This window comes from Pteropus alecto, unplaced genomic scaffold (genome assembly GCF_000325575.1).
Source record: "Pteropus alecto unplaced genomic scaffold, ASM32557v1 scaffold3, whole genome shotgun sequence".
Taxonomy (NCBI): domain Eukaryota; kingdom Metazoa; phylum Chordata; class Mammalia; order Chiroptera; family Pteropodidae; genus Pteropus; species Pteropus alecto.
The window spans coordinates 61100610-61119788 of record NW_006442484.1 but is presented as its reverse complement, the minus strand read 5'-3'; the positions used below and the strand labels follow the sequence as shown (position 1 = coordinate 61119788).

The window sequence follows — 19179 nt, the reverse complement described above, 5'->3', positions numbered from 1 at the left end:
AGGAGCTCTGTGCTAGAAACTGGAGGCAGAGATCAATATATATATTTTTTCTATTATCTCACACATAGAATGGGAAAATATTTGCAAATTATATATCTGATAAGGGATTAAATATCCAGACTATATAAGAACTGTTACAACTTAACAACAAAAAACCTAAACCAATTAAAAAATGGGCAAAAGACTTGAGTAGACATTTCTCCAAAGAGGATATACAAATAGCCAATAAGCACATGAAAAGGTGCTCAATGTCATTAGCCAATAGGGACATACAAATCAAAACTACAATAAAATACCACTTCACACCTACTAGAATAGCTATTTAAAAAAAACTAAGTGTTGGTGAGGATGTGGAGAATTGTATTCTTCATACATTGGTTGTGGGAATGTAAATGTTGTCACTGCTGTGGAAAAGTTTGGTGACTCCTCAAAAAGTTGAACATAGAATTATATGGCTCAACAGTTTAACTCCTAGGGTGTGTGTGTGTGCACGTGCACGCATGTGTGTGTGTTCATGTGTGTGTGTATACAAACAAGAATTAAAAACAAAGACTCAAACAGGTATTTGTACACCAGTGTTGACTGCAGCATTATTTGTGATAGCGAAAAGGTAGAAATAATCCAAATGTCCATCAATAGAAGAATGGATAAACAAAATGTGATATATACATACAGCAAAATATTTTTCAGCCTTAAAAAGGAATAAAATTCTGATATATGCTACAACATGGATGAACCTGGAAAATATTATGCTAAGTGGAATAAGTTAGATATAAAAGGGCAAATGTATTATTTTACATATATGAAATGAAGAGGCAAATTTATAGAGACAAAGAAGGTTAGACATTACTAAGGGCTTGAGGGGAGAGGGAATCAGAAGTTGTTGCTTAATGGTTAGAATTTCTGCCTGGAGTGATAAAAAGTTTGGGTATAGATATTTGTGAGTTACACAACTGTTTGTACTTAAATGCCACTGAATTGTATGCTTTAAAATGGTTAAAATGGCATATTTCATGTCATATAGGCATACCTCGTTAATATTGTGGGTTTGGTTCCAAAACACCATAATAAAGTGAGTATTGCAATAAAGCAATTTGTAATCTTTTTGCTGGTGGAGGGTCTTACCTTCAATTTGTAAAAAAACGCAACACCTGTGAAGCACAATAAAGCAAGGTATGCCTGTATATATATATTACCAAAAAGAAGATGGAAGCCAGATATGGCCCATGGGCCAGTTTGCTGTCCTTTGCTATGAAAAATTGTAGCCTGAGTACCTACTTAATCATCCTTTTTCCACCCATTTGAGGATTCCTGGGACTGTTTATGTTGACAACCTAATAGCAAGATACCCCTGCTTGTTTGCTTACTTTCTAAATTAAAAGTTCCTCTAATAATCATCCTCTTTTATAACCTCATTATTACACAGTTCGGTGCTTCTTTTCCCCTGATTTTCCATTTTAAGCCTTCCTTTCCTTTGTGCTTTCTGGAACTTCTAATCTGTGATTCATAAACTTCCCTATTCAATACATCTTTTTTTATAAGCATTTTTCTTTTATTTCTTTTATATTCTTATATATTATGTTAGCATATTATATTGATATTTTCAAACTATCTGTGTGATCAAGTCATATTCTCTATGATTTTTATTTCAGGAGAGTATAGGAAGTATTGCATCCTATAGCATCGAGAACAATTGCCTTGGCTGAATCTTAGCTCCCTTGTGAAGCTATCCTGTGCTGTCTCACCTGGAGGCTGCTCATTCTTTCTCATCTTTTTATAGGCACGTTTTATCTAAAAGTGGGAGTGGGTGGTAGTGGGTGACAGTCCACATATACTTTTGAACATTTGCATACATTTATTTTTCTTTAGACCATGGAATACCGGATTCAGATATAGGTGAGAAAAGAGGCTTGTTTCTCAATGCATAATAGGCTACCTGTAAAGAATTATCAGCTTTTAGGTTCCACTTCAGATCTCAGAGTCCAGTTCATAGGGAACCCAACCTATGATCCAAGAAAGCAGAATCTAAAATGGGATTTTTATATCTGGATCACCTACAGTCTGGCTGCCAATTAGGACCCTCTCACTGGTGGTGGCTGGAATGCTCATAGCTCCTATTGAGGTATTGTGAGAAGGACACTGAAAGGCTGAGAGCGATTAATCACTGTTAAAGTGAAATGTAAAAGCTGGAGGGCATCCTTGGGAGTATATAGAGTCTCACTGTCTGCAGCCAGAGGGCAAAAAAAGCTTATGGTCAGGTTCAAGTCTTAATACTAAGAGTAGCAGAGCTCCAAAGATGGACAAAATTTTCTGCCTCAGCATGTCTCTTAAACTGACGGCCCTTATTGGGAAGGATTGCAATCCTAAGAAATAGGACAGGGACATCTGGGTCAGTGCGCTCAATAAAGTTGAAATTCTAGATTCCCATGAATCCTCTGGGTCTACAGAAGTAGCCTAATCCTATTACAAAGCTAGTGCTTCCTCTTAGCTTGAAGATAGGAGAACACCAACAATAGGTGCCCATTCAGGAACTTTTCTTAGTTTTTCTCCTGAACACCAGACCAGTAACTGAGGTTAAGTCATACATCACCGGCCAAAGAAATACTGGGACTAATAAGAGAGGAAAGGGATACCTCAAAGGAGCCAAAGGACCCAGCCAATATGTACCATGAAGAGTTGGAAGATGATGTAAGGAACTAAATTCCGAGGGCCCAAGATTAAGGGGCAGAGGTGGGCAGAACATAATGTTGGGTTGGCAAGGTTTGTTAATATGGGAGCACAATCCTATGATATGCAATACTCTGACAAGGATCCAGGGAGGCAGTGCTAATACTCTAATAGGATGGCTTTTAGAAACTCAGAGAAAGCAACGGCAGAACTGCTGTGGAAGATGGTAGAAGAAGGGATCAAGGGGCCCAGAGAAGTGGGTATGCTAGAGTAGATATTCTGTGCTAAGGCCAGAAAACTAACCAGATGACTGGGCTTTATGGGATGGCTCAGAAAACACTGTTCCCTAAAGCAATAAGGAATATCAGAGGGCACCAGCATCACTGAACAGGACTGACACTAGGGTGGAGTGAATGAGGTACTTGCCTCAGGTACAAAATTTAAGGAGATGCCAAAAAACTCAATGACTAAGATAATATTTTAATATGATATTTTTAAGATACATAAAATTCATGATAAACAAGATATTAAAATAAAAAGACAAGATCAATACTACTCAGTTTTCCATATTGCCTCCAATATGGCTCAGCACAGCACTGTTACTCATGGTGGCTGTCCTTTACAAGCCTCGGCTGATAGTAGCAGCTAAAGTTACATAGCTGACCTCCATAATAGCTTTGGGGGTCATGGGATCCCAAAATAGAGGCCAGGTGGTGATAGTTAATTGTCAGAAGGTGAGCACAATTATAATTAGCACAAGGTCAGAATGGCTGCCTGGGATGGGGGATGGTCCCGATCTATAGAAAGATATGGAGATGGTTAGTACAACAGGGTGTCCTTGGAGGCAAGATTGATGGTCAGCCTACAAGGGTGTCGCTCAATCTGTATGACCAAGAGAAACCAAGAATGGATGTTCAGAAGACAGAAGGCAGCTCTTCCAGTTAAAAAAAAAAAATCTTTACTGGTTTCCAAACCGAGCTGGTTTTTAGACCTTGAACTATTTGATTTAAAAGCATTTGATTGAAAGAGAAGCTAGGTCCCCATGACAGAGGACCATGTAATACCATGGTAAATATCCCGTAGTACTTTTCCAAAGGCACTAATTTCCTCTGGTAACTATACACTGGGAAAAGTGGAATAACCAAATATTTTGAGGATTGTGGACAGAGTGTCCAAGTAGACATTGATACCCAAAGTGTCATAGTGTTCCCTGTTAAAGTGGGGGTATATAGGCTTATAAATGGAATCTTGGCCCAAGTCTGGCTTATAGAGCCAAGTGTCATTTCCCAAGTTTCTAAGTGTATAATTGGAATGAATATACTTAGAAGTTGGCCAAACTCCCATGTTGGTTTCCTGGCCTGTGGGATAAGAACATAGTCAGGAAAGCTGCTGAATATCTTACCCAACACCTTGCCAAGGTATTATCATATCCTAGGAAATATGGTATAGATTAGTACCTTAAAGACCTAAAGAATGCCAAGATGGTGATCCTCATAATATCTACACTAAAGACTGACCCTTACAAAGACTATATAGATCCCAGAGGATGACAGTGAAGTATCACAAATTCAGTTAAGTAGTATCCCCTATTGCAATTGCGCCAAATATGGGGTCTAGAGCAGATTAATATGACCTAAAGTATGTAGTAAGCAGGTATTGATCTGATGAAAGAGTTGTTTTCCATCCCTAATAATAGAGGATTTTTTAAAAATTGTATTATTTATCATTATTTATGCCTACAGCACCTGGTCTTCCTAAGTGGTCTCCCATGCAAGTACTAACCAAGCCCTAACCTGCTTAGCTTCCAAGATCAGACATCGGGCTTGTTCAGGGTGGCATGGCCATAGTCCATGGCTCCACTGGGGCATGAATCCAGGACCTTCTGCATGTGAAGCATACTTGCTGACCACTACACTGTGGAACCATGTCCAATAAAGAGGATTTAAAACTGTGTGCATTCTTTTGTGCTGGAGAATAGTATACTTTTTAAGTTTTACCCTTGGGTTAACTCTCCCATAATAGGGTCTATCAGTTCAATTTTATCATAATATAGTATTAAGGGACCTGGACATCTGGACATATGGCAAAACATTGTATTAGTCCACGGCATTGTGTTAGTCACGTTAATCAGACTAGATGACCCGGAAATGGTAAATACATTAGAAGCCCTGGAAAGACACATATGCTCCAGAGGGTGGGAGAGAAACCCAATGAAAATTAAGGGTCTGCTCTATTAGTGATGTTTTTAGGCCAGGATTTCTGGATGGTGGTACTATTGACATTCTGGGCCAAAAAAATTCTTTGTTGTGGGGAGCAACATAGGATGTTGAGCAGTATCCCTGGTCTTTAGATGCCAGTAATCTCTCTCTTTAAGTTTCTTTAGATATCACAGTCCAGTATGGATAGACACGTAGAAACATAATGCAAAATGGTTAGGGTATTTAGAGAGACATGTTTGTGGTATTTTAGAAGCATGGCACAGAAATACCAAAGCATGCTATCTATATCTCATGCCTAGGGTGAGATTTCCTGGGTGGTGTGACACAAGGTCAGTTTTATAGGATGAGAAGGAGTTAGCCAGGCAAAAGAGTTGAGATGGGGGTGAGAATAGGAAGGAGGACCCTTTAGAGAAAGAAGATAGAGTCTCTAAACATTGCCAAGTATACCCAGGGGACAAAATCACTCCCAGTTGAGAACCACTGTTTTGGAGTCATAGTGTCCTGGGCATGCCTGGACATCTCCAAAATAAAGGACAAACTATTGCATCTTGTACCTCCCACCACTAAGAAGGAAGTACTGTGCCTTGTAGGTCACTGGATTCTGGGTGGCATCAAAAATTGCTGGCTTTGTACTGTTGCTATTGTTACTATCATTGCCAAGTTAATAGTCTAGGTTGACTCTTGTACCTATCTACAACAGAAGACCTGTCACCCAAGAACATTAGTCTGCCCAATGTCCCTTCCTTACCTAACTCATTAATCCTACTATTTCTCTGGTCCTGACATTCATCTTCTTCCAACCCCTACCAATTTCTTAGTTCAGCTAGAGACAACAGCCAGCCTAAGCTGAATCATTAGTGACAATGTTTCTAGCTCTTATGTTGTATATCTATCGTTAAAAATGCAGGAGCAAAAATAATGTGGCAGGTCTCCTTGTATTAGCTATCAGAAGCAGTACAGAGCAGGAAAATTTGGAAGATTCCTTAATTCAACATTCATTCATTCATTCATTCATTCAACAATGTAGTACTGCCAGGTACCACAGGTACCTGGCCTCTTCTCATGCCTCTCTTCCCCTCTTACTCCACTCTGGACACACTAGCCTTCAGGGAAGCCTTAGTTTTGCTTTTACAGCCTTTCAACTGCATTAGTCTTACCCAGATTATCTATCTTCTTAGAAAAGTCAATTATTATGAATTTAAAGCACATCTACGAGAGGCTTCAGAGCAATACCTAGATTAATATGTTTAAATAACGGGACTTTAGCTTTGCCAAGTTGAGACATTAGAAGACCAGTGCAGCATTCCAGGCATCTAACGCTTCTGTGTCACAGTACCCTTAGCTGTCTGGGACACTTACTCAGACTTGACTTCTATGTGCTCTGAATTTCACTATTTCATCATTATGAATCAGACAGCTCTCAGCTGACTTTCAACTAGAAAAAGAAGCTAGTTAATTAACTCACTAAGAAGTTAATACACTGCTCTTCTGTTCTAGTTAGGCCTGGTATAGCTGAAAGGAAATCAACCCAAGCTAGTTCAAGAAAAGCAGTATTATTTCAGGAATGGACCTTTTGAAGCTCAGAACTGGAGGTGGTTTCTGAATTCAAGGTAGCTGTGGGGACTTTAGCAGGAATTCATGATTCTTCATTCTTGTTATGTCATCAAACTGATATTTTCTTCTGATTCTATATGTTTCAAGAGCAACTGGCAAGTTTTCATACTTCCAGTTCAAATTTCCAAGAGAAGGAATCTTGGTTTAGCCAATAACTTCTGTTGTCCATAGGCAGGGTGTCCTGTATTCCAGGCCAGATTCTAGGTAGCTGGCCAGGTGCCTATCAGGAGAACAACCCCGTGCTGTTTCCCTGAGCATAGAATTTGGTCAGTTAAGTTGAAGCTAGAAGGGGAAGTCAGGCATGGCAGATACATTGACTGATACTCAGAATAGCATCTCAGGGTTATCTTATTTAACTGAGCAATGCCTTATATTTTCAGAAATAAAACTCTATAGTTTTGGAACTTTAGATATAACTGAGGGGCAGATGGAAATAGATTTTTGGCCTGGGGTAGGTAGAGTCTGATATCCTTTTGATATAGGAGGCTTTGGTAAAACTCGATACTATGGATCAAGATTGTGGGCCATTTATCCCGTGACGTTCCTTTTACCTCAGAAAAGATGGGCTTGATAAACTCTCACTGGTTTGCCTATAGCATGAAATTTCGAGGCCTTTATTGTTTCATTCCCAAAGGAAATTTGTAAGTTATAGGTAACATTTAACAATCTGAAAAATTATATTTTGTCTAGAAAAATTATGCTTGCTATTTTGCAATATTCTTGTGTGTATTTTGTACATCTGTGTATATGTATGTATATGTATGTATGTATATATTTTTTTCTTTTTACCCATTTCCCCACCCCCTCCCCTTTGGCAACCATCAGCTTGTTCTCTGTATCTCTGGGTCTGTTTCTGTTTTGTTTTGCTTATTAATTTGTTTTGTTTTTTTAGATTCCACATATAAGTGAAATCATACAATAGTTGTCTTTCTCTCACTTAGCATAATATCCTCTAGGTTGATCCATGTTGTCGCAAATGGCAAGATTTCATTCTTTTTTATTGTTGAGTAATATCCATATCCATCTATTGATGAATACCTAGGTTACTTCCATATCTTGGTTATTGTAATGCTGCAGTGAACATAGTGGTGCATATATCTCTTGGAATTTGTGGTTTCCTCCCCTCTTTGGGTAAATACCTAGAAGTGGTATTGTTGAGTTGTATGGCAGGTCTATTTTAAATTTTTTGAGGAATCTCCATACTGTTTTACATAGTGGCTGTACCAATTACAATCAAACTCTTGTACCAAAGCATACAAGAGTTCCCTTTTCTCCACATCCTCACCACCACTTGTTATTTTTTTAAATTTTTTATTTTATAAGCAGGAGGCAGTGTTTATTGATGCCGGCACTGGCTCAGCGGATTCTTATCCAAAGGCTGAGCCTGTTGGTTTTTTTGATGATAGCCATTCTCACTGGTGTGAGGTGCTATCTCATTGTGATTTTTGATTTGCATTTCCCTGATGATTAGTGATGTTGAGCATCTTTTTATATGTCTGTATGTTCTTTTTGGAGAAATGTCTGTTTAGGTCCTCTGCTCATTTTTTAATTGGATTTTTTTGGGGGGTGTTAATTTGTATGAGTTCCTTATACATTTTGGATATTAAACCCTTATCAGATATAGCATTTGTGAATATCTTCTACCATTCAGTAGGTTGTTTTTTTCATTTCGTTTCTTTTGTTGTGTAAAATGCAATATTTTTTTTGAGACTAGGAAAAGCCAATCTCCAAGTGCCCATGATAAAAAAAAAAGGAGTGGATTTTCCTTTTAATTGGATGTCATTACTGTCAGTTGTCTAGTTTATAAAAGCGGGGGCAGATCACCCCTTCTGACTTTTGACACGAAAACCCTCACCAGAAAAGGGTAGAATGCCTACTTTAAGTACTATCTGATTATTATTTATTGATATTGAAAATGGAATGTGAAAGTACTTATTGAAAAACCCTGTTTTTTCTTACTGTCTGAATACCCACATCGCTGTTTACTAAAGACAAATTTGTTTTAGAAGAAGACTAAGAGAAGGAAGTCTCCCTTGATCTTAGGCAAAGTGTCACATATCACTATCCCATATATGTCCTTGACCTACAAAAGAAACTTAATATCTACGCACCTAGAGAAATATGCACATAATATGAAGCGTCCAGCCAGTGCAGCTTGTATCTTGGAAAGACAAAGGACATGTGATACTCACTTTGCAGATGATTTTCATTTCTCTAATATATTTTTTCCTCTTTATAAAAACAATACATGCTTATAGCAGAGTATATGGAAAATACTAAAAATTATAAAGAAACATTGAATTACATCATTCATAAACTTCCACTATTAATATTTTGGTGAATTTCATTTGCATATATTTATACATTACTGTGATCACCTGGTATATATGAATTTATCTTTTTTTAAAACTGAGCCAAGAAATACAATGTCCTTGTGATTTTTTTGTCAACATGGATGAATTTGTTGATTGTTGATGGATAACACTTTTCTCTAATTCTTCATTTCTCATTTTTATTTAAAAATATGCTATTTTGTATACATAAAAATATATATAATCTATGTGTAGGTTATAAACTAAACCGTAGAAGAAATATCTATGGACTTTTTGCTAATCCAAGAACCAGAATTTATCAGTAATTTGTGTAATCTACTGTTCTCTTACCTCCTTCCTCCCCAAATAGTTTAAACCTATATTAAAACAATTAAACAATTGAAAATTTTAACTCATCAAATTGTTTTTCATTGATGCTAATAAAAATCCCATTTTTTTAGTTATGAAAGTCTCTAAATGTGTGTTGCTAGTCTATCACACAGAGCAGTAAACTTTTCTTTGTGCTGGCTGGAACCTTGATCCCTACCTGTTATCATGGGCTACTTCCTCTTTCAAATCCCTTTCTGAAAGTTTTTGTTCTTTTTTTACTTCAAAGTCCAAGGCCAGAATGACAGTACAAGGTCATGCTGGTATAATTGATGCAGAGAAAAAAAAAGACCTACGTATTCTGATTTTTTAAAGCTTCTTGTTTTAGGAATGACATTTAGGATTGAGAGGCATTTCATCAGTGTTAATGTTGACGATCAGTGATTTTCTAAGAACCTATAAAGTTAAAAGGCTTTAAAAGAATGACAAAGTTCTTGCTGTGTACTCAGAAACTGTGTGGCCTTGCACAATTTATATATATCCCCGCAGTTTTTCTCTCATTTTAAAATGGGATTAGAAACAATTTGGCCACTTTACTGGGCTATTTGTGAGGTTCAATAGTGTTTGGGAACATACGTTGTAAACGAAACTCCTACCCAAATGGTAAATAATTAAAGAAAAATTGACCTTGAATTACAGCGCAAAGGAAGAGACTATTACGAGTGTTTCCATAACTAAGCACTTCAACAGCTAAGACAGATGCTAAAGTGAGCTTTTGTCTGGTCCCCAGACGCCTTCCGATGAATTTGGAGAAAGGAGATTGAAAATCTGAGGTTTTTTCTAGCCCTGAAGTCGTTGTTTTTCACAGTGTCCGTTCTTAACTGTCCTCGTGGAATCTACTTTCCTCCAGGCTAAGTTACTCACGTATGGCTGATCCAGTACTTTTCTGGATCACGACGAAAACCGCCTCCGGGCCCACTCCTGGCACCGCCCCCACCCACAATACACTTCTCTGTTCCATCTAGGTGGCTACTCTGTCACGTGTCACTCGACGGAGCGCGCTTCCGCTTGGCGCATGCGCATAGGGCAGCGCAAGCTATTTTTCTCCGTGGCAGCGGCGGCGAGCGGAAGTTCTAGGGAGCGCTACTTCCGTCTGTGTGTTCGAGTGGACAAAATGGCGAAGATTGCCAAGACTCACGAAGGTAAGCTGCCTTCCCCTAGTTGTGTGTCCGCTCTGCTGCCTAGCCTGCTAAAATTTCATCTTCTTAGGCTTCTGCCTTTTCCTGTAGTTTCTTCTGTGGGGACTGTATCCGCGCTTCGGGGCCCGGTTCGTCCCCTCCGCGCCAGCGGCGCAGGCCACTGCCCCACGTAATGGCGTCTTACTCTTACACCCCCGAGAGGTGCTTTGTTCCGTGTTTGGGTGCTGCTGTTTCAGGGTTGCTTCGCTTCTTTGGCCAGAGGGCCTTGTTTAGACGGCTCAATAAGGATTTAGGACTAGGGATCAGGAAAATGGGGAAGGAAGCAAAGTCTCGCTTGTCTTTCCTGCGAACTGTCGTCGGCATAGTTTGTGCATAGGAGAGTCAGAAAAACACTGAAATCCGGCCGCTGCTTTTCGGGTAGCCCCAAGTCGAGTTAGTCACACCCGAGGCTCATTACTCTTAACCTTGGCTAATCTGTGTGTCTTCAGGCGTCTGAGATGCTTTTATTTTGTACGAAATGATTTGGAAATAAAATCTGGTATTTTTTTTCTGCCTTGATTACTTTTAGTATCTTTTTCTTTGGAGACCGAATATTGATGGAAGAGAGAAAGTCATATTTTATTAATGGACAAAATTTCGAAGTAGTTGATGGTTTTATGGAATAGGGAGTATAAAGAATTAGGAAAATGTTGGGAATAGGCTGGAGTTCGTTAGGGAGTATCCAGAAATGACAGGAAATAAGGTCACTTTTCAAAACAGATGCAACATGGGAGTTCGGAGTTGCATTCCTTGTTTTCTTGCTTGGAATCTGAAATTTTCCTCAAACACGAGGCTTCCAAGGGAGTCACTTTTATTTCACACGTTTCTGGGTGTCTGGCTCGATATTAGTGTATGAGAGGTAATAGAGACGAAGGCCATTAAAAGTTTTAGTCTGATGGAGAAAGATGTATATACATTTTCATTCTTTAATGAGGCAAATGAATGCTTAAATAGAAGTTTGATATGTTCTGGGAACCTCAGTAGCAGAGTGATTAATTTATGCGTGGAGCTATTTCATAGAAGAGATGACTTGTCTCTGGTTTGAGAGGATCATCCCTTTTAAATTAGGGGAGGACATTTGAGCCCGAGATGTTAATAATGTTGTATTAACATTTGTGTTGGAGTAGTCGGTAGTGGCAGGAAAAGGGTGCAAAGAGGGGAAAAGTAGATGAATCTAGAAAGGTTCGTTAGGACCAGAATGTGAATGGCATTGAACAGTTGTCACCCACAGGAATTGAAGTCCAGCTTTCTGCAGTTTATGGAACATGTTAATAAGTTGACAGTGACTTTAATGTTATTATTGTTAGGTATTTAAGATTTAAACACAGTTTTAACCCAGAGGTTTTTAGGCACGTATTTTTCCCTCTTTAGTCTATCTCAACCATCCTTTGCAAAACAATTAGAAAACTAAAGATGTTGCTATTTTTTGTTCATTGAAGAATGGTTAGTCATTTGTGGCATTTTGTGGCTTTGATTACTGGTTTAGTGGTATCTTTATCATAAGGTACTTTTGGACAGGAAAATCAAAGTTCTTTTCCGTTTTCATGCACTTTAGAAACCTGGTTGAAAATTTTGGGCAATAGGAGATTGAAATTCATTGGCCAAAATGGCTGTTTCATTTGGTATTATGCTTTATCAACATGAAATAACATGCCATAAAAAAGTTGGAACAGTCATTTTAATATCTGAGCACCGTACAAGACACTGTCCATTACTGTAGAGTATAAGTCAGAGGATGATAAATGTTTAGTAGAAATACAGAGTATTTATATAGTTTCTTGCTCCCTTTCTTATGCCATTTTCCTGGAGAATTCTAGTCCTTCATTGCCCATCTCTGTTTTCACTTTTTAAGTAATCTCTGATAAAGGAGCATAATTTGTTTTTATGCCACTATAACAATGTATATCTTTATTACATTACTTAGAATATTCTATTGTGTTAAGGTTTTCTCTTCCACTTTGGGATTGTTGTGTGCAGGAACTGTACCTTGTTATCTCCAGTACAGGGTACATGATAGGTGCAGAGTATTTTATCAACATTTATTAAGAGAGTGATTTATAGTGAAAATATTAAAAGAGTTTTACAGTAAGGGGGCACTTACACTGATCTTCGAACGCTTGGGTAGGTTTGGATTACCTGTTTGGCTGAGTAGGACTTATCATATATCGGAAATCACCTGAGCTGAGAGGAAGAAATGTTTGGTTAGCATCAAAATAGGAAAGGCTTTGAACCCTGAACTAGGTTTGACTTTGGCTTTCCAATGACTGTGGAGTAAAGTGCCTTCCTTTTCCCAGGTGACAAGTTACTTTTGTGTTTTACTTTTGATTACAGTGTGAAGGGTGACTTGGAGTAAGAGCAACCATTCTTACTTAGGCTTTTGAGGTAGTTGAGAAGAGGACTTGAATTTGAACCTCACTGGAGCAACTTTTTAAAATGTGTATTACTTGTTTAATTTTTGATTTAGAATTGTCCGTTATATTGTTTAAGTAAAAAAGATTATGTAATTTTTCCATTGTAGATAATGTTGCTGGTAAAGACATTTCTTTATTATATCTTGTAATTTTTAAGGTAATGGTTGCGTCAGTTTGTACTTGAGTCTTGTGAGGCAAATATTGTATTCGAAATAAAGTAGTTTATTGTTGTACCTTTCTGTATGGTTCTTCTCACAGGCTGTTACTTCCCATTATTGAGCTAAACTGAACTATTTTTTTCTTGATGTCATATTCCTTTCAAATATTTCTATTAGAATTAGCCCTTAATATTTTCTTTAACCAACCCAATTACTTTTTACCCTAATCAGTGTGGCATATGCTTTCCAGTATTGAAATATAAAAGAGTTAGACTTATTTAGATCAAATACAATCTTTTGGACCTTTCTGCATGTCAAATTGTGTCAAGTGTATACAATTAATCGTGTGCATAATCTTGCCATCCAGCAATTCTTCAGATATTGCTGACTTTGGCAAATGAGGGAACATACTCTTTTCTGTTTTGGAAAGGGAAAAATGAATTATTCCAAAATTCCATATATTGGCTTTTTTGCCACTATTCCTTGAATGGATTTTATTATTTATCTTTTTTTTGGCATCACAAACCTGTAAAAGTTTTCTTCCCTAATTCTTTGCTTGCAGAATGACTGAAAGTCATTTTTCTGCATCTTTTGATATTTTTATTTTCCCATGTTCAGACAGTTACTGCTTTGTAGACTTTTGTAGACTTCCAGTATGAATGTTGCTAGTAAAAGGAAAAAGTGTTTCTTAAAGATGTTGAAAAATACTTCTTTATGTAGAATTATTTGGGAAACCATTTAAATTAATTAGGAATTCATCATTTAGGAATTGATATCTGTAGCATTCAGTAAAATAATTTACCACTATAGTTAGTTCTATTGGGGTTTTATTGAAGGAAAAGGCTGAGAGTAGGGATATTTTTCTGGATGTCTTTAAGAAGTCTCATATTTGAGAAATCTTTTTACTACTTGCTTCTGCCCGGTGGAGAATAGGTGATACTTATGGACCACACTAAAAGGTGTTAGTGACTGAGTAACATTTGAAGGCTATGCCTCTGTAGTATGTAATGAACAGTGATTAGAACATTGCAAATAATCCAAATGAAAAATGAGAAATAACGTGTCAAGGAGGAAGTGATACAGTCTGCGCTTAGCAATATCTGAGGCATAGAAAAATAAAGACATAGAAGTGGGAAACATCTTTTGATGTAAAACTCAATTTTCACATCAAACATTTGATGTATTAGGAAATTGTAATTTTAACATTTATCACAATTCTAATTATAAAAGTAATATAATTTTTAAGTGAATGAAAAATGGAAATCTATTTTTGAACAATTTGAGATTTCAGATGGGCCAGTTCACAAATAAATGTATTCATTAATTCACACTGTTAATTATCGTTTCTCCTCTAGGGAAGAATTTGTTCTCTAATAGTTGAAAGTGTTCTCAGGATCAGAATTCCCCTCTAAAAAGAGGGGTGTTTCAGTTGAATAATGACATTTCTTTTTGTATATCATTGGAGCAAAATTAGTTTGAAAATGTGTGTTTATATCTTAACATTTAGAAGATTTTACATTACCATCAATTATAACAAGATCAGCAAAGCCAGAAAAGGAAAAAAAATGAAAGATTCAAAAGAGTTGGAACTTTTGAGGTTAAAGATATTATATAAAAAAGCTAAAAAAAATTGTTTATGTGTAGCAGAGGACTCCATTTCTCCAGAGAAGAGAAAACTTATTTTCTGTTGTGTTGGGGTCAGAAGGCTAGAACAAAGAAGAACCAAGGGCTAGAAAAAAGACTCAAGAATGAGAAGAAAGTGTGAAACTTAAGAAAACCATGTTTAAAATTTTTTTCTAACTTTTTATTGAGAACTGCAAATATATACAAAAATAGAATAGTGAGATGAACCCCCCTGTTCACCCACCCCTCATCCAGCTTCAACAGTTATAAACTTAGGGCTACTTCTTATGTTTAATCTGTACACTGGTCCCTTCCATTCTTCCCATTATTTTGAAGCACATCCCAGATATATCTTATCATACATTTTTCACTGTGCATCTCTAAAAAGCAAAGACTAAAAAAATTACATTATTGCACCTAAAATTAATAAAATATTCCGTGTTGAATTTTGCTAATTGCCATATAAACATTTTTTCTCCAGTTTATTTGAATCAAGTTCCAAATAAAGCCCATACATTGTGGTTTGTCTTAAATCTTTATGTTCCTACTCCATCTCTTTTCCCTTTTTTCTCTTTCCAATTCATTTGTTGCAGCACCTTTGTCCTGCGGAGTTTCCCACAGTCTGGAGAGAAAGAGGAAGAAGTCAATAAAAACACCCACAACTACTTCCTCTTACACAAGCCCATCACTGTTGCTGTAGTCAAGATGTCAGGAGTCCCAGAACAAGGGAAGCGCCAAGAAAATCATTGACTTTAGGAATGAGCACAGTTCTGAAGTCATACTTCATGCATGGTTAGGTTGGACTAGCCATAGCAAGAAAATGTAACAGAAGACTTGTAAATTTAGGTGCCTCTCCCATTATAATTTTAATGGCAATGAATATACTTACAGTTTTCTAACAAGCTAAACTACTTGGAATAGTTTTGTATGAATCCCAGTGATACATATACCTTAAAATAAGAATACCAATTTAAGAAATAACCTTATTCTTGATCATTTACCCTCAAAGTTTCTCCTTTTAGTGAGGCTCTTTGGTAAATATAAGTCTAATACTTATCTAGTACTCTAATTTCTTGTTTAAGACTTTTTTAAACCACTTCCAGACAATACCAAGTCTGGAGATTTGAAAGACTATCCATAACTTCAATTTTAGGATTCCAAAAGTGTCAAGATAGGGAATTTCTGCTTTCTTTTTAAGTGTTCAGCATCAGTAACTTAAGAGTCATACCAGTATGCCTCACTCCCATTTTACTGAAGATGGGGTCAGGTGGGGAATAGAACTCAGGCTTTCATCCAGAGAATCATAATTTACAAATCCACATTAATTTTTTCTCCCTCCTGACACCACTTTATTGAACACCATAGAACTGTGGAATTTTACTAATCTCACCTCAGTTTTTCATTTTACTTGTTCCCTTTCCTCCATTTTGTCTCTCAAAATTCTTCCTCTGTTGTACAGAATAATTCAGTTCTCTGCCCATCAAAAGGACTAAGTTTCTTATAGCATTAAACATATACTTACTACTAGGTTTTTACTCAGGTGATTCTAAACTTGATGTTTACACAAAAACCTGTACAGCAGTGTTTAGAGCAGCCTTATTTGTTATCTTCACGAAATTGAAACAACCCGGATGCCACTCAAATAGAGAATGGATAAACACACTATAGTACATATAATACTGCTGGGTAATAAAAAGGCACAGACTGTTGATACACAACATGAAAATTGGAATATTTATGGATTCAAATGGATTAGAGTGACATCTCTTAGCAGTCTTAAGTGTGACCAGTAGAAGGTCCTAGTCTCTAATCCAGTCATTAGCAGACAGTATCCGTTTTTATCTTTCATATCTGAATGTGAAAAGAGTCACATTTAGACAGGGAGTCTAAATTTGAAACAGTATTTGTTATGATTGAAGTAGGGAGAGATTAGCGTAAACGTTTCCTTCTCTGCCTCCTCTAGTCTTGTATTTAATATTTTGGGACTTTGGCTATTCTTTTTAGTATGTTCTCTCATTTCTTTCCCATGCCTGCCAACAAATCTTATGCATTAGTTATTCGTTGCCAGAAATTACTTATTTGCTCATTTTTAGTCAGTTCATATTTAAGAAAGTACAGAAATACCTGCATACCAAGAGCTATAATTTAGTGTTACATAGCTTTGAAAACATGGAGTTAGAGACAACTTTTTGCCTTTCCCAAAGATGTGTTTATAAAATTTGAAACTGGAATTTTACAAACCATTGCAGGCATGGGTGGGGGAGAATTGGAAAATTACTTTTAATGACTTCTACAAATCAAAAGTACCTTTTTAATGTGAAATAGTGTAACATACAGAAAAGTGTAGGAAAAAATAAAATGAACACAGTTTAACCCATTCCCAAGCTTTACCTATTCTTAATATTTGCCATATACAAACACTAATTCAATGTTTTGTGTATCTTTGTAATTAGAAAACTGTTGCTCATCAGTAAGTATAAAATCAGGTTAAATTTAGTAGATGAAAGTAGTTCTTGAATATGTGTATTCAAATAAAGGACTAGCTGCTGAAAACTTAGAATGGAAAATTTTTTAGAAGGAAAATAAACTGATGTATCAAGTGGTGGGAAGCAAGCTGCATGATGATAATGTATATAGTATGATGCAATTTTCATTAAACACAATACCCCTTTCTCGTTTTTACTTATACATATATGAGTTAGGAAAAAAGTATAAAATGATTTTCTAAATTGAAAATTTTGGTAAGGATGAGTTGGGCTGGAAATTGAAGTGGGTGAAGGGCCAAATACAAGTTTCCTGAGGTGTTAATGTGGAAGCCTGCTCTTAAGCTGAAGGTTCTGACTCAGTGGATTTGATGCCTAGGAGTCTGTTCTTGATGCAGGTGCTCCGAGTGATTTCAGTGTAGGTGCTCAGTAAACTATTCTGATGCCGTAGAAAAGAGATTGCATACTTTTTGGTTGTCCTGGTCACTTATTTGTGTTTCCTACCTGGATCCTGATGGCAATAACATTTGTAGTCCTTTAAAAGAACCTGTTTACTTAAAAGTGATACACGTATCTCCGTAGTTTAAAAAACCAAAAACAAAAACAAAACTTCGACAGTATTTCAGAAATGGAAATGTTCAGGAAGGAAAAAATTAAGAGTAAATCTCTACTCACCCTTGAGCCAGTCTTGCTAACCACCGAGTGGTTTCTTCTGTATTCTAGAAGAAAAATGTGTGTGTGGGAGGAGTGGAGGGTGAGGGATGTAGCAAACAGGGATTTAAAACTTAAAAAAAAAATTACTACAAACAGTAAAAGTAGAATAGTAAAATGAACCACCCAGCTCAAATGAGGATATTTGTGTTTGTGATTAATCATGGCAAAGGCCCCTGGCTGCTTGGGCTGCTGTAACAGTTTTGAGGGGAGAGGTGCAGGAAAAAGTAATAACTGTGGAGATGGTGGTTGTATGACACACTATAAGAATTTGGAGATCTGATTACAAACTGAGGCTGCTAGTTCAGTAAGTATTCCATTGAGTTTCTGAGACTTGTTCCCGTAGGAAAATGTGGCCCAGCTGTGTCTTAGACTGTATAGAGTTACTACATTTTCTGTTTTAAGCTGCACCCATCTTGAAGATTATCTCTCTTAGCTGGGAGTGGGGGTTGGGCATTTGCATTATTCCATTTGAATCTTTTCCTTTTGGAGTCCTTTTAAACTAGTTAATAAATGAGCTTTTTAAAATGCCTGGTATTAAAGGGTTTAATTCACTTGAAGGTAATGAGCTGGCAAGAATTGAAACATCTATTTGTTAGGCTACAGAAATCACTGGCCTAACTCCACACCGAAGTGTTATTCAGATAGTTAAAATGAAACATTAGTTTGTAATTTAAAGTTAGTTGGTGTCAGGAAAGACTAAAAAAGTTTGGACAATTAGTCTGTGTTTGCAGGAGACAAGACTCAACAACTAAATGTAGTACCTGGTTCTTGATTGGGTCATGGATCAAAGAAGAACATTTGGAAAGGCTGTTAGTAGGACAGTTGGGGAAGATTTGAAGCTAGACTATATATATTAGATGATAATGTTATTTAAGGTTTAATTTCTTGAACATGTTAATACTGTTGTGGTTATATAGAAGAATGTCCTAGATCTGGAAATATATGCTTAAATATTAGGGAGTTTAAATGGTTTAGAAAAAGTTATATGTACACATATATTTCCTTTATCTCATAGACAGTTGATGAATATAGGCGAAGAGTATGTAGGTGTTCACTGCGCTGTTTTAATTTTTTCTAGTCTTGAAAAATTCAAAATTGGGAAGTTTGGGAAGCAGTCGAGAAGAGTTGATACTCTATTCGCCAAATTTGCATCTTCTAAATGTCAAACCTCTGGCTAGAACGTGGTGCTTGGGTGATTTAATCCTTAAAACAAAACTTTATGTTGTAGGAAACCGATACACACGAGTTTAAATAATATATTAATTAGAGAAAGAGACTTTCTGTGAAGGCAGACATTTTGATTCCAGAGCTCAGACTCTTAATCATAAAACTATAATAACTGATGGTGGTTGCAGCCAGAATGCGTAGAACTCTGAATTCCGTGCTAAAGAATTTAGATTTTATCCTTTATTT

At 36.7% G+C, this 19179-nt stretch overlaps 1 protein-coding gene and 1 pseudogene across 2 annotated transcripts in view; one reads left to right on the top strand and one right to left on the bottom strand.

Annotated features, from left to right (window-relative positions):
- SF3B1 (splicing factor 3b subunit 1) overlaps positions 1-19179 on the top strand; it is a 48020-nt gene that overhangs the window by 6751 nt on the left and 22090 nt on the right. For both annotated transcript variants that reach the window (XM_006921310.3, XM_015596532.2), the window contains exon 2: positions 10165-10341. In XM_006921310.3, coding sequence (XP_006921372.1) covers positions 10215-10341 — 127 coding nt within the window. In that variant the 5' untranslated portion in view covers positions 10165-10214. The remainder of the gene's footprint in view (positions 1-10164; positions 10342-19179) is intronic.
- Positions 4401-4516, bottom strand: LOC112470828 (annotated as a pseudogene).